The sequence below is a fragment of the Triticum urartu genome, chromosome 2A (genome assembly GCF_056163025.1).
Source record: "Triticum urartu cultivar PI428250 chromosome 2A, HENAU_Tu73, whole genome shotgun sequence".
Lineage (NCBI taxonomy): Eukaryota > Viridiplantae > Streptophyta > Magnoliopsida > Poales > Poaceae > Triticum > Triticum urartu.
This window is the reverse complement of record NC_141874.1, coordinates 45,328,730-45,345,147: the sequence shown is the minus strand read 5'-3', so window position 1 is coordinate 45,345,147 and position 16,418 is coordinate 45,328,730. Positions and strand designations below refer to the sequence as shown.

Here is a 16,418-nt window from a genome sequence, read left to right as displayed (position 1 = left end):
AAGACATTTTTATGAATTTTTTATGCAACAGTATATCTCTCCTTAGGTGATGAATGATTTTCAGTTATAATCAGTTCTTTGTCCAGCGCCCACACACGAATCACGAGGTTTGTGTGTTCAGGCACAAACAATAGTTTAATGAGCTGCGCTGACAGCCAAGTACACATTAGGCAAGGCAGCACGCACCAGATGGTGGACCGTGTGCATTATTAATCTCAACTGATCCCGCGGACAACCAGACCATGGAATTGTCTATGCATGCGTCCGTGCTGCCCGCGAGGGAGCCAGTTGGCACAGTCCAGGACTGATGCATCCGGCCAAACCTAGACCACTGAGCTACAGTACACAGAAAGGGCACTTTTGGGAAGCGGACAACATTATTTCAGCCGACCAACCCACAACTGCAATTCATCTGGCTTGGCCCAGCCCGGGATGCGTGTCCGACGCACGCGCTTCTTCTCAGATACACTTCGCCACGTGCCCACCTTTCCCTTATTTGCCCCTGTCTCTAGCTCGCGTCGTTGATACAAATGAGGTAAGGCAACAAAAAACGGGTGCGTTGAATTTGGTCCGAACCCATGTGACTGTGCAGTGGGTACGTCGCTGATCCTGGGCCCAAACAGACTGAACACTGTACATACGGCCGTGCCTCGCCTCCGGAATCCAGCCCTTGCCTTATCTACACGCTCTGCTGCGAGCATCTAGCAATCCAGGCCACATCTTCTTTCTTCTTCCTCAATAGCCCCTCCGCGCTCCTCACCGCCCCTGAGTACAACGGCGGCAGTTAACTCACTCGACGCCGCTGACCGAATCGGAAAGCTCAGCGGAGCGTGAAGCTGCATCGGGCGAGGTACATGTGTTCGCTTCTGCATTCTTCTTCCCTGTCTCTAAGACGAATCTTGCACTGTAGCTACTGTAGCTTGCATCTAATCTCGCATCTAATGGCATTTTTACGGCGTGTTTGCATGCAGCTGCTAGCTCGTCCGTACGTGGCTGCAACACGATGGCCCCGGTGGAAGAGGGCGACGGCGCCGACCCAGATCGAGCCAGATCGGACGCATTGGTGGGCGAGGTTCCAAGGAGGAAGGGGAGCGGCCCGCATAAGCCGACGGGCTTGCAAGGCTCTGACGCGGATGACATCCCCAATGTTCGCTGCGGCTTCACGACTGCGTACGTCGGCAGCCTCTCGCCCCTGATGTACGAACAGGTGAAACCAAATGGCCTAGCATCCCTGTTAACGACTCGTGCATCTGGTGGAGGAGACAACAAGATCTACTGGAGTTTGCTTATGAACATAGATACAGATAAAAAACCATGACATTTCCAAATCGCCAGGTTAGACCCATAAATGAAGCAGCTATAGAGTTTGTTACCGGGATAAAGTCAGGATCTACTCCCATCCCATTAGTATCACAAACCCTGCAAAGCGAGATCAGTACAAATCGGGCTGCTGTTCTAGAACTACTTGGGATAAATCGGGTGGCAGAGGGAAGGGCCAAAAGAGGGAAAATCCAGGTTAAGGAGGTGCTGACAGTACTTAGGAACATAGATCTGCGTTCCACAACTAAAAAGGACTTGGACGCAACAAATGTCAGCTACACCCTCCTTGTGTGTGCAACGACGATTGCGCCGCAGGCCAGCTATGGATTAGTGCCTGACGAGGTGCTTCACTGTGTCATTAAGCCAGATAAAATCGGTTCATTTAACTAGGGGAAATTCATCATTGACCACATGATGCAGAACGCAAAAGATGTGCAGCTTCACTACAAAAACAAAAGCAAAATAGGATCGTGCCCAATGGGAGGATTCCAACTTTGTCTTCAGGTATGGAATAATGAAAAAAGCTCTTTATGATTGTGTGCTTTTCATCTTTGTGCATGATTACCAAAAAGTAGATGCAAAAGCTAAAGCAAAAGCTACTTCTTGTCCTCATCTTCTTCAGGTGTTCTTTGCGGAATGGATTGATTTTGAAAGCAACATGACAGCCAATATCTGGCCACGCATATCTGCGTATAGCGGTGACACCCTGAAGGACATATTTACTCTAGCAAGGGATCCAGAAAAAAGATTGAAGGTGAGCATCGTTTCAAAACTATTCAATCTATTACATTCGGAAACTAACTAACGAGCTCTAACTAAAATTGCTCATGGACATGCAAGAACAGACAAAACCTTTAACAAGGGCCTGTGAAGGGTCGTGGTATATCCATTCAATCTTGCTCCAGGGGTCCATGATTCCAATTCAGACAGTCAAGACTGCTGCCCATCACTACATCACTTCTAGAGTATGCACTCGGATGCGGAGCGCTGTGTTGCATTTTGCTGAAAATCACTGCCCTCCTGATGAAGTGTTGTCTGCTGAACACCAAGAGCGTTGCAAAACTCTCATTAATCGTATTTGTGGCGATCTCGAGGAAGCTGCTTCTCTGATGTATGATGAGTTCATGGCCTTGGTTGCCGCTACAGAAAAATCACGGTTGAGCACACAACGTGTCCGGCTAACTCCAAGCCCCTTGGTCGGCGCTACAAAAGCTCTTGTGGTTACTCAATGTTTGTTCCTGACAAAACCTCACTCCTTTTTCCTCCATTTCATTGGCACCGCTCAAAAATTACTAACCACTTGATTATATATGCCTTCCTTGCTTCTTCCAGCTACATCAGCAGGGCAGTTGGTGCAAGCTTCAACACACACCCATGAAGAACAATTAGCAAAGGCACGCATGGAGAAAAAGGACTGCATTGGCTCTGAATTACAAAAAACAAATTCCACCCCAAGATTCGTAACACGTGAGTCATGGAAAATTTGCTCTGCTCAACTTTGACATTTTAGCAAACAGCAGCAGAGTATCTAAAACTTCATGCTTGTTGATACAGCTCTGCAGACAGAGCTCTCTCAAGGATCGCCATTTGTAAATGCATGCGCACGCACTCTTGTACAGATGGCCAAATCAGTCTCTCAAACATGTAATTAACATAACATACCTTTCATCCATCCACTGCCTTTTTAAAATGACAACTCACCACTGGCATTATGTCTACTGTTTGCCATCCCATCAACAGATCAACAACCTCCATGTGTTGAGAAGACTCCTGAAGCTAGATTGCCAGCACCTACCATTCCTGGAGAAGCAGAAACTCTCATTGTAACAAAGGTGCCCCTTGCGCCTCGTGCGCTTCGTTTCACTGATATATCTCCCGACAATGAGCCAAGCAAAAAAGGTACCAATCTACAGTTCAGACTAACCATTCTGTGCTACAAGTCACAGTTCAGACTAAGCATTCTGTCCACACTCTTCATATATCTGCAGGTGTGCCAATGTCAGCTCGTTTACCGCGGACACCTTATCATTTACGGAGCCAGAGGTATATCACTGAAGTCACTCAAAATCCCACGTGGACAATGAAACGTCCAAGATCGAATATTGTAATGATGGTAGACCCTAAGAGGCATAGAACATCAGAAGCAACTTCTGTTGATCAACGCCCTGACTATAAAACAGAGAAAGGTGCACCTGAGACAAAGCAGGCTGTTGGTGAAAAGGAAGTTGCCGGCACTTCTATAGAAGGTAGCAGAGTACACATTTTTTGTTGCTTGCTTACCTCAGCCTGCAATCATATAACTCAATTTGCATAAATCTACTTCTTACAGGGCAAGACCAGACTATGTGTAGTACACCATCAGCTAAAATTTGGTCTAATAAGAAAAAGCAATCAGATCCTGCTGTCGTGATTGCTTACAAAAGACGACAACGCACACCACGTACCATTTCTGGTGCAGCTGATCAGCAAGCTATACAAAATGCAACAACAGGAGGTGCATCCATGGACACAGGTACATGTCGCCTGCCTTCTCATTCATTCTATGTTCCGAAATGCTAAACTACACTGATCCTTCTTCCAGTTCCAGCAAGCACTTTGGCAGTGAATCAACCATTGTGGGATCTGAGCCCAGCAACTTCCGTACAAAAATCAACATATGGCATAGACTTGTTGTCACAAGGTAAAACTCTACGCTGTACCATTGATGTACCAACTGATCAAACAAAAAAAAAACTCCAGCTGCAAAAAATAATATGTCCTGCTCACCATACAGTTGCCGGGGGGACTGGAGACATTACTAATGTTGAAGTGACTCCTACTCACACACTGCTCCGCAGTGAAGGTACGTTGTCGCTACTGTCCACTAACCATTCTGTCCTGTATGCACACACAACAAATCAATTATGTTTAGAAACCTATAAACAACTGTTCTCTGAGCATATCATGATTTCATATACATCATTGCTTTGACGCTCTTGCATAAAAATTCAAACTTGCAGCTATCAGAGATGATGTACACGCAGCAGAGTCAGAAACTCCAACAGAGACAAACAAAAACTCATCAGACCCAAGGCGGATTGCACATGAAAGCACTGTTCCAGCTGCACCTGTTGAAAAGCTAAAAGGAGCAGAGGTGCAAGCAAATGCATGGCAACTTGTATCTAATCACATAACTTTCAATAAAAAAAATTTTAGAACCATAAATGTGATGAAGCAAGGCTACCTGTATCTAACTTGTCGAGTTTTAAAATCTCCTTTTGCTCGCCCTGTACATATGTTATGCAATTAGTCAATGATTATAAAATTGTTCATACACCTGTGCAGATCACGTAAAGGTGAGGCCTCCTAAAATGAAATCTCTGGAAGCTATTGATGCTGACACATCTCTGGTAATCACTGGTATTCACCTTGAACCGGCGCATAAAGGTACATTCCATCCATCACCATGTCCTTCGTATTCCCATCTCCACTTCTTTGCTTTCCAAATGATTATCCCATGCAAACAAAATTCTTGTTTCTCAAAACCAATGTACCATGTCATCCAGAATGTTTTTGCTGTACTATTGCTAACGAGAAGCGAGCTGTTATTCTTTGTGTACTATCATTGTCTAACTCACGTTTACTCCTGACATATATTGCAGACAATTCATCAGCTCCAAAAATAGAGCCAGAGATTCACGTAGCAAAATTTCTGAGGATAACAACAGATCCCCCCATTGATGTGGACAAGTGGTACAAGAAGATAAGAAAATGCACCATGAGTGAACGTTCCATGTGAGCATTACTCCTTGGCATACATTCATAACTTTTCAGCAAATAAGCTCTCCCGTCAACTACTCAGCTCAACATCACATCTGAACCTTTTGAAAAAGTATTCTAACCTGATAAACATCTTTATCATTAACAAATAACCCACAAGTGCACATGAAAAAATGTTATTCTGGTTCCAGGCTACCAAACAACTTAATCTCTTTATATCTTGCATCTTGATATGTACCTGCGAACTTTGAGCCTGTGCTTCCAATTGTATTATAAATATAACTGAAACTGATGGTGTGCTAACAACAGGAAATGGCTTTCAATTGACGACCCTTGCCACTTGGAGATGACTGGCCACTCGATCCTGCGGAACTATGGTGAAAATCAAAGCCTCAAACCAAACGGGATGTCAGCAGGTGTTTTGGCGCTAGACATGAAGGACAGCATACTATACAAATACAGAACTCCACGGTGGAGGAAGCTATTTCCCCCAAGCTTTGCGGTGAGTCTCAGCACAACACACTTCTCATATATGACACTTCCATCCTCGTCCATACCTCATAATGTTATTCATCTGTTAAAATCTATCCTACAGGAACAAGCCATCAACTGCCAGGACCAGCACAATACAGACACGCTCTTCTGGATGTTCAATGCAACAAACCTCCCCTACAAGATGGAAGAATGCAAAAAGGTAAGCAATAAAAACCAATACATTGCTTGTTACGAACTGAATGTTACACAATAAAACAATCTAAAAACATGAAAGACTGATATAACTCATCCATGATCCTTGTTCAGTTCATCGTGGTACACATTGTCGACGATTCATGGTGCCTCTATCAAATTGACATAGCTGAAAAAACTATGTTCATAATGGACCCCACTATGACCATGTCAGAAAAGGGAAGTATGGAGATCAAACATATGCGTACAGCTGAACTTATACTCAATTCCCTTTTCAATCGTCTTCGTGAATGGTATCCCAACTGGCATTTTTCAACATTTCCATGGAGTTACAAGTTCAACTATGGCATGCACCCCGGCTGCAGCAAGTACAGTCCACTATGCAATACCCCCATCATTCCTATATGTGTGCTCCTAATCCTAGTAACCTAATAAAGATGCAAAAACAAATGCAGAGCTGATAGTGGATTCTATGTGCTACACTACATAAAGGAGTTTGATGGAGATATCCTGCAAATAATTCCTACTGAGGTATGCAAAGTACATATTCAATAACTTTTTATGTTTCACTCCTCTCTACATCATCTTCAAGCATTTTCCGTCTATGTTTCCTAGGAAATCATTGCACAACTGAGGAAACAAATGGCTTATGAAGTCCTGATGATGAAAGGCAACAAGGCTGAATTGGCCAGCTACCTCTGCGGTGCGAAGCAGGACTAGGAAGAGTTGCTTGCTTCGAAAAGACAAACCAATATCAAACCTATGACCAATGGAAAAGGGTTGCATCTACTCCCTCTGTGCTGAAAAGCTTGCCCCTCAAATTGATGTTACATCCGTTTGAGTTACAAGCTTTGGACAAGCTTTCCTGTGCAGAGGGATTAATAATATCACCATGACTAAGTCACTCTACGCTTGCTCTCTGCTTTAAGACTTATCTCTATCTATTTATGCACTACGACTACCAGTACAAGTATTTCTATCTGGCCTTGCTGCCATGTAATCGACTACTATGCTGCATTGAACTGATATGCTATTATCTGGTTGACACTTCCAGTACAATGAATTTGCCTTATCTTATCTATACCAAAAAATTGTTACGCTAAATGTTATCTCAGCTATAACCCAGTATAATCAATTTGCCTTCTTGCTTAAACTTATCAAAATGCGCGATATGATAATATAACCAGACATATTACCTATGGCCTGTTGACACATCTGCTATTGTGCATCTTTATATTTTTCTCAAAAGTCCATTTAAAAATGATGGAATGTAGTGCAAAACCACTGGGTCCGCGTTCACATACATGCCCATGCCCATTTCACCCTCATGCATAATCACGCGCAACATTGGCAACTACCTACGAATCATGAATTTGTACATCTGAGCAAAACTACAAACTTCCACGATGGCACCTTGGAACGGTTTTATATGCGATCTCTTTCATATGCTCCTAAGTTGAAATAACACATCTATCAACAGTGACTCCGCATCATATTGAATTACCATCATAATCAAAACAAAACAAACGCAGGAAACTAAATCTCTTTTGGAAAACGGGAAGGACAATTACTCATTCATCAAATCATGAACCGTGAAAAATTCATGAGTGTACACCACCGAAAAGTTAAATAAAAAAAGAAACAAATCAAATTTGACTTTCTCGTATCCATCTAGACGCATCGTGTCTTTTTTAATTGTGTGGGAAACGTCGGGAAGCGACGAGGGGGACTGGTAGCAATCAACAGGAGACTGTGAAAAAAATGGTCAAACACACGGAAAGGGTTCTTTTGTTATAAATTCATCACTTCAATTTTTGTAGATATTTAATACAGATGCATCTGGAACAAAATGTTGCATGTTTTCATTCGTCACACAATTAGCGCATGCAGGAGATATTGCCATTTCAGAGGGGATCTTCCATGTAAGATATTTAAAATAATATTGAAACACTACCAACCAACAAGTCATAATAGTATCCTCTCCCTTGATACACATAAAATAAATCAAAGACAAGCAAATAATCAGACAGACCCAAGACAACCAAGTCCACACAAACTACTGCACCAGACTCGATACATGTCATACGTCCACACATTTTAAAACTAACATACCACACGAGAATTAAACCTAAGTTCATTTATTCAAGATAACTAGATATCCTCTGCCCACGACACCACATCAAAGCAATCCACCATTTTAAAGCAAATTGCGTGCAACCCACACAAATACACATGTCGTCATCCCTTGCCTCCTTCCAGAGCAGCACGCAAGACATCATCACCCACAATATTCCCCTGCTCACCCCGCAGACGGAAAAGCTCAAAAATAGTTGTCTTTCGGAAAGTGGCCAAATTTTTCTGCACATTTTATTGTCACGTGCAATCACACAAACAACTATCTTGAGATAAAACAAAAAGGAACGTCATATGAGAAGACCAAGAAAAATGACAGATTCTCTTACCTTCGTCAGAGGCCACATCATCTTTTCACCATCGTACTGCCTGATCGCATGCAGCATGCACATACCAGACTCATCCCTGTCACCTATACAGACGTGTGCATACATCACCTCTCTGCCGAGCATGTAAAAAATATGCAAAAAAATATCTCCGGCACAAAGTGTCATTTACCTTGTAAATACTTCCCGGGTTATGTTTGGGAACTTCCGGTTCCATCTGTCAGGTGTGTAGTGTCATTGTGCAAAGAACTTGTTAAGGCAACTAAATAGCACGTTGTGAATCTGTGACACCACCTCGTGATGGGTTGTATGTCGCTGCTCTGCTCCCACTATTTGAGCACACAAAGGATCCAGTATGTGAATCTCCTTCCTGATCATATCTCACATGTATGCTGCCCAGCCATGGTCAAGAATGGCTGGCACAAAGAACTGCAACAAACAACAAACGCTTGCATGAATAATACTTCTCCACATTGATGAAATTGCAAACTAGTTGACATAGACTGACCCAAAACTTACCGTCTGATATGCTGTGACATCATGATGAGACTGCGAAATTTGCAACTGAATAGCTTTTATATGCACAACTTTCTCCCCAGCAAGAGCGTGCGTCTGTTATAGACACAGTAAACAAACAAACATATTCCATGACCAATTGCAACCTGGCAAACATTTACAAGATATCTACCCAAAACCAGTAAAAAGGGTGTACTGACCGAGAAATCTGGTTCAAGTACTTCCCTCCATAGCATATACTGATTCACAGCGTGTGCACCAACATCAAGCTGATTAAACCTCCTGATTGCAAGCACAACTACCTCGTGATCAAGAGGATGTCCCCCAATTAATTGTTGCTGAACACACGTAGCATTTAGCCGAAGCATCCGCAGGGTTTTATGCTCAATCCACATGCTGCAAAAATCACACAAACATAAGTGCGATTTATAAAATTGCTTTAACCGACTAACTGGCGACGTGAACTTTAAAAAAAGAACACCAGCATTATACCTGTCAAGGTCAAAATTGTTGTTTCCAGACACCCAGTTATAGAACTTATCCACCAAGGGGACTGGTGAGGGCTGAGCTAGACACCCACTCACCCATGGGTTGCGTGCAAAGCTTGCAGAAGTGGCATACTTCCTCTTTGGCAACGTAGCTACCATGGTCCCAAAATAAAAAACATTGGGCTCTCCCTCTCCAATGTCGTACAAACAGTTAACCGTGTCCGTAATTACCCGAGCATATAATATAATCCTGTCTAATACTACATTCTTCTCTTCCATTTATCGGTCCTCAACAACTGGGTTATCATACACAGGGGCGTCGTTTGGCTGCTGTGATGACACCGGCCTCGTATCTGAGACAACAAACAAAACATACTGAATTAAACCATGTTGACAACAAGAACAAACATAATTAAAAGTCGACGACAGCATTTTGATGAGGTTAATATGACACATAAAAAAATTTGATCACCTTGCACATCGCAGGAATCAACCCGAGTCTTCTTCCCTGAATTACGTTCAAAATGGGCCTTGCTTGAACTACCACCTGCATGAACGAATTAAAGTTGACATACATCCTAAAAGGCTGACCTACACAATGTATGCACACCTACGGCACCTTCATCATCCGACATTTCGAGCCGCCGAGCAACCGTTGGGATCACCCTTGAATGCATGGCCTGAGCATCTGCACCCATAAAAACAATAACCATAACCAATCCTATCCTGATTGTTTTCAATGACGTCATATACTCATATCTAGTGGACAAAAATACCATCAGAGCACTTGGAAGATCCATCCAGTGTGACACACTTTGACAACCCGCGCGCTTGACAGCACCTACAACGATCCTGCACAAGTGATACAATTCTATCAGCAAAGCTAAGCATGTCAGACTGCATCCTACTCCGCAGCAACGACATGCTTAGCGTGCACTTTGCATTCTGCTGCTTCAGCATCAGGCTCAGCTCTTCAAGGACCTGCAGATTGCACAATGCTTGTCTTAAAAACCGATATCCATCAACATTTCAACAATAAAAAGTCATTGCATTACCCACCCAGAACCCCACCTAATTAGATGAACAAAACTTATCGGATCACCGTAGCAAGTCTGGCGCAAATGATTTGCAAAATCCCTTGGCCCACGTGAATGATATGCCGACCTCACATCACCCAAATAGTCAGCTGGTGCCGTCGTTGCATGCACACCCAAATCCGAAGTCCATTGGTCCACTCTATTAGGCACCCTTGGAACTGATTGCTTCACTGAACCTGATGATACATGGTAGTCAATGCATCCTTGGCGCGTCGTGTCTGGCCGCGTGTACATATCTAGCTCCGCAGGCCGCACCTAGAAGCATGGAACAAAAAAACTTAGACAAACACAATCACTTCTCAACCTCGATCGAAATGAATTTTTAGACCAACAACTACAAAAAACATACCCCTGCAGGTACATAACCCCACTTCCCGTGCTTCATGCCATAAGCCATTATGATCATCTGCCGAAACCTTTTGTGTTCGAAGCACTGCACGCGGGGCAATTCAGATGGCGGCATATTGAACAATCCAAGGTCAATGTTGTCCAGCAAGAAAAGCTGCCATGGATTATAATCAAGTAAGCAACAAGAATTCAATAGTACACACACATCGCTTCCTGAAAATCCACACCCAAACTATGAAAACCTAAAAAATGTGTTCACCTGGAAAAAAAGGTGGCACGCAAACATATGAACCGTTGCTGCTTTGCTTTGATAATCATTCTGTAACTTCACAACAGCTGACATCAATTTCTGCATAGCATACTCACACCAATTGAACTGCGGGATCAATTCTGGATTGGCCAGAGCACCCCAGAAATCAATGGTCATGGTGTCATGCTTGGTACACGGTGCTATCAAATAGCCCATGACAAAGATGACGAATGCAATTTGAAAACAATCCTTTTCAATTTTACTCGAATCCTCTGAAATATCTCTACTTATAAAACCTTCAGCCGCCTTCAGATTATGAGCAACTGTACTGTCCATCCCAATTGACTGCTTGATGAAATTGATTGCAGATTGAGAAATTTGTGCATCCCTGCCACCCACATCTCGATTCCCGCATGGGATGCCAAAAACCTTGTGGAAATCTTCTGCTGTGAAACCAATCGTATTGTCATTATCAATGACGATTGCACGACACCGAGCATTCACCTTCCTCATAACCCAAGCACTCATCCTTAGGTCCAACTTGACAAGCATTGGGAGCTTCAGAATTGCACCAAAACCAATTTCGGTTACAAGCCATCTCTTGTATTCGTCAAATTTTGCAACCATCTCTACAACACGCTTAACTGACAACCGAGAAGTAATAACTGGCTGATGTTCTTCTGTCGGATCAAGTGCAGGCTCTCCCTCACCCACCGCTCCATCAGAAAAATCATGTTCCTCAAACTCTTCGTCCATCTACAATATTGCAACTGAATCACTACATGGATCTACTCCTCAATTCCAAGCTACAAAATCTATATGCAAAACTACATGCCACGGCCGAAATTAGATCTGACGCCATGAAAAACGTACCAGCGAATACCCGGGCAACGAGGCGCCAAGCGCCGCACCCGAGCAGCTACTGCAAACCTCTCTTCAGAGCCGACGGAGAAGATACCTGCTTCACGAGATCCAGATCCAGCGACCTTTCTTTGAACTAAAGCTCCGGCTGTGATGTCTCTGACTGGATAGCCATTCAGATGCGGATAAGGGGGTAGGTGGTCGAGCACATCGGACAAGGCTCCGGGCGATTTAGATACCAAGGGATGCACGGGCCAGGCCAGTCTACGCACGACGGGCCAGCCCACCAGAACGGACAGCCCAATCACTTTGAGGGACGAGGAGTACTACTGTTACACGCTTGTTTCACCTCCTATGCGTTAATATTACTGACCGGATATTAAAAATAAAAAAAACTTGTGCTTGAAGAATGTTAAACAAGCATCTGACAGTACAACAATTTTGTATAGAAAATCTTAATAATGTATATGAAATTAAGCAGCGTGTGCAAAAAAATTAAGCAGCATGTGCAAAAAAATGTTCAAATGTGTATAAATAAAATGTTTCTCTTGCCTAAGAGTGTATACCAATTATATACAGCATGTGTGAAAGGAGTTAATCATTACTTATAAAAATTATCAAGCATTTGAATAATGGTGAAAACAAGTATTAAAAAATATATTATTGGCCAATTTAAAAAATGTAAATGCATAAAAAAAAGAACGGCCACCCATGAAAAAGCAACACTTCTGTTTAAAATATTTATATGTGTTTATAGAAAATGTTGCAATAATAAAAGATGTAATTCTTTTATTTTCAAAAAAAAATCATTATCAGTCAATTCAAAAACATACTAAAAAAATATGCATCTAAAAAAATATGGACATATATAAAAAAATATAAACTTGTATTTTAACAAATATATCTTTGCCGTACAGGAATAAATGTAAAAACTAAATCTAAGTAACACAAAAGGAATAAAAAAAATTATGCCTGAATATCTGCATACAAACAATGGTTAACCATGTTGGTGACCATCCGTTTCATACATGCACGCCAGCTCCTAAAAATCACGGCTTAAAATGCAAAAAAGAAAAATGACATTCATGCTGAAAAGCCTTCTCTCAAAACTCCCATTCTGACAGGATAAAAAAAGACATATTTCACACACCGTAGGCATCATCATTCATAGTATCACACAGGACATTACATCTGCAGCTCGTTCACACTTAGCACTACATGGTTATAGCGTCACGTCCACACATCGACCAACTAGAAAAGCATAACGTAATTTTGCATAACACTAAGCCTATGCCTAGTTAACCACTCTGCCGTCTCGGCCAGATAAGAACGGCCACGTCGCCTAATTAACCAGGCGCAGGACAACATCTGCCACGAGCAACAGTAGAATTGCCACCCCAATTACCAGGTTTTCTATAGATACCACCAGGTTGATGGAGGCGGCGTCGGCGACTGTCACACCTTGCCGACCGGCAGCTGGAGCTGCCGCGAGCATATATCCTGCGACCGCACTAGCAAACGATGCAGCCTGCGACGCCTCCGGCGGCCCATTTTGCTGCACCGGCTGGCCGTGATCAGCCTGCACAACTTGAGCTTCGACAGCTTGCCCACCCTGCATCTGACCCGGACCGATTTGACCCACAGCAGCTTCTCCTCCTTCAAGATTGGCCAGATGCGCTGCATAGCCTTCCTGCCACCTGTAGAAATCGCATCCGCCCGCCGAAGGCTGCAATGGATCCACAAGAACACGTACCTCGTGATAATCTACCCAGCTAAACATCTCAAAAAACACCCATACCCAATCCAAGAAACTGGACTTACGTTGTGATTCCGGCACTTGTAGAAACGCTGACCGGCGTTCTGTCCGCGCCTAGCAACGTAGGTCACCACGTTCCTGCCGCAATCCGGACAAGGCACGATTGGCAGAGCAGCTGGATCCGCCATCTTCAATACCTAGGGATCTATCTGCTCTGATTTGGTGCGACCTAGAAGAAACTGTGGGACAAGTCTAGGGTTTCGTCTTGCGATTTGGGGATCGAATGGGGACTAGATCCAGAAGGGCCCGTGGATTGCGTTAAATACATCCAGTGGGCCGCCAACTACTTACTGTACCTCACCGTTACAGGCCGTCTCGTACTTCCGGTACACACAAGTCCAGAACAGTAGACAGACGATGCGTTACATAAACACCGTGAAATCCTCGTCTAACGCCCGAGCCACCAATGTCTCTTGCCCGTTACGTACACACATTAACTGTACTCACCCGTCGCGTACAATACAGCGGGCCCCTCGCGCCTCCAGCGGATCGAACGCATACAGATTCCGAGAGCGCGCGAGCTCGTCCGCACCTAGCAATTATCGCACCAAAAAACGGTGGGTTAGTATTTGCATGTAAACAACGGCCAGTGCGTATATACACTGCATTTCAGGAGATATTGCTCATTAATCCCAAAAGATACGAATTCAATATTAAATTTTGATTTTTATTTTGGGAGAGCAGGATAGAGCGTTTTTTTGAGCATCAGTACAGACATAAATGCTCATATACACGCACATACACTCACCTCTATGAACGCACACACGCACACCTTACCCCTATGAGCACCTCCGAGAGACTGAGTCGGCATATCATTTTGAGATTTTACGAAGTCACCGTAGGCGCCTCGTAGTCGATGGGAATGTCTCCTCCCACTGAAAGCGTATCGCCGGAATTCCTGAAATAAATCCAGGATAAATGCGAGCATCAGAATTTGAACCCTGGTGGGTTGGGGATACCACTGTTCACCTAACCATCTCAACCAGAGGTTGATGTGATTTTGAACGGACGGTGGAGAGGTTGGCTGGCTATGAGGCCTTTCGTCCCTTGGCCCCCTATAAATACCTGGGCATACGGTGGTACAAGGCACACCAACAGCAGTCTCAAGCAGCAAGAGCTCCATCTCTCCTCCTATTCCACGATAAGCGCTAGCTAGCCTCAAGGCCTCAATTCCTTCCTTTGTTTTTCTGCCTTGTTTGTCTCCCGACAAGTCGTTGTTTCTGTGTCCATGCTTCCATGATTTACAGATAATTAAGATACTGATTAAGTGCTATGCAAGCACATGTACGATGAAACCGAGTACATTTTGATCTATGTAGCAAAATACATTTTATGTTATTATTGTTGACATCTATTTGTATATGGTTCCATATATACATGTTGCCATTGGCATTGTTTCTTTGCTTCCCTATGTTTTTTTTCATTTCTTTTGTATGCGCGGTTGCTATCTAGCCTCATATTTTGGGTGCTATATATTGCAAAGAAAAACATGGCAATTTGTCCATGTGTAGCACAGCACAGTCAACCTCTGTTTTTTTATTCATTCAATGTGCCACATTTCTTTTGCTTGTGTTCATCATTTTTTTATTTTTTTATCAGAAGATAATTCATTTATGATTTTTGTTTTAATTCTTCTTGGGAATTGCAATCTCTGTGCATATATTTGGCTTGTATGCTACATGTTACTTCAAAGAACATGTGAAATCATACATGTATAGCACAGTAGATCTCTTTTATTTTTGTCATGCAAAAAGTATCAACAATTGATGCTGGAGCTCGACCGTTCCCCTGTTCCTCCATAATAAGCTCTAAATCTGGTCTTAAGGTCCCCATTCCTTCATTTGTTTTTCTGTCTTCTTTTCTCATCCAACTTGTAGTACTTTCTGTTCTGTGTACATTCTTTACAGACAAGAGATTGATCATTAATAGGTTTCATACATGTCTATGGTGAAACAAGTACAGTTTGATGATGTTGCACGATTTTGTTGTTGTTTATGTTGTTGCTGTTGTTGGCATCCATGTATATGCACCTAATAACAGCAACAACAAAAACAATAACGAAATTCTGCTACATGTCTAGGGTGCATAATAATGGATATTGATTGTGCTACACAAGGATTGATTGTTGGGGTGTCAGCTGATGATCATGCCATGGAGGAGTTCATGAGTGCTGGGGCTGATTCCTTCGTGCCCAAACCAATGTGGATTGATTGTCTTGGGTCTATAATTCAGGAGGTCATTAATAAGAAGAAGAATGCCATGAAGTACCACATCCAACTTGCTCAAGGGGTGGACGAATAAAGTTTAGATGATCGATCAATGTTCTATTCCACTGGTATTGTCGTGTTGTCTGTTTTATCGCTAGAGTTTCATGTTAAAGGTTGGTTGGCATTAGCAAGAAGAACAACAGAGACAACCTATGATTATATGTGATCAATATAACATGTAGCTCTTTCAGTTTCAATCCAGTAACTTTTTGTTAATTCGTATACGAGAGATTTATAGCTTTGTTAACACATACCGTTACAAAAGTAACAATTTGAGAACCAAAGGCAGCTCCTCGACTCTGAGACTTTGCCAGAAACATAAAAGAGTTGGCGCCGGCTCGGGAGCTACGGGTGGGTCGACGGCAAGAAAACCGGCTCCATTTTTAAGGCGGAATTGTAGAAATTTCTTCATACATTATATTTTATGTATTTTGAGTATAAAGAAAAGTCCACTGTACATGATTACCAAGGAGCTAAACATAGAAACCAAAAAAGAACAAAAAGGACCGTACAAAGCAAGTCTACAAGACTTAACATTTTACAAAAGGAT

General features: G+C 42.9%; 3 protein-coding genes across 8 annotated transcripts; 1 reads left to right on the top strand and 2 right to left on the bottom strand.

Moving 5' to 3' along the window:
• The first annotated feature begins 742 nt into the window (after positions 1-742).
• LOC125540834 (uncharacterized) lies at positions 743-4,742 on the top strand. 6 transcript variants are annotated; one of them, XM_087539518.1, is made up of 13 exons: positions 743-850; positions 1,636-1,662; positions 1,741-1,824; positions 1,943-2,074; positions 2,166-2,550; positions 2,653-2,787; positions 2,875-2,964; positions 3,061-3,219; positions 3,309-3,566; positions 3,650-3,832; positions 3,902-4,000; positions 4,094-4,162; positions 4,320-4,638. In XM_087539518.1, the coding sequence occupies exons 3-13, from the start codon at positions 1,798-1,800 to the stop codon at positions 4,607-4,609; spliced, it is 1,827 nt and encodes a 608-aa protein (XP_087395644.1). In that variant the 5' UTR covers positions 743-850; positions 1,636-1,662; positions 1,741-1,797; the 3' UTR covers positions 4,610-4,638. The 6 variants fall into 6 exon arrangements, with proteins under 6 accessions (XP_087395644.1, XP_087395645.1, XP_087395642.1 ...); XM_087539519.1 differs by lacking the exon at positions 1,636-1,662; XM_087539516.1 differs by having other exon boundaries at positions 1,636-1,824.
• A 4,766-nt stretch (positions 4,743-9,508) lies between these two features.
• On the bottom strand, positions 9,509-11,680 carry LOC125540833 (uncharacterized). The gene is made up of 5 exons (XM_087540750.1): positions 10,934-11,680; positions 10,006-10,210; positions 9,840-9,917; positions 9,702-9,776; positions 9,509-9,582 (listed from the first exon to the last, which is right to left on the bottom strand). Exons 1-5 carry the CDS (start codon positions 11,678-11,680, stop codon positions 9,509-9,511), a joined length of 1,179 nt encoding a protein of 392 aa, XP_087396876.1.
• A 1,447-nt stretch (positions 11,681-13,127) lies between these two features.
• LOC147983496 (uncharacterized) lies at positions 13,128-13,729 on the bottom strand. Its single transcript, XM_087539514.1, has 2 exons — positions 13,607-13,729; positions 13,128-13,511 (listed from the first exon to the last, which is right to left on the bottom strand). Exons 1-2 carry the CDS (start codon positions 13,727-13,729, stop codon positions 13,128-13,130), a joined length of 507 nt encoding a protein of 168 aa, XP_087395640.1.
• Between the last annotated feature and the right edge of the window lie 2,689 nt (positions 13,730-16,418).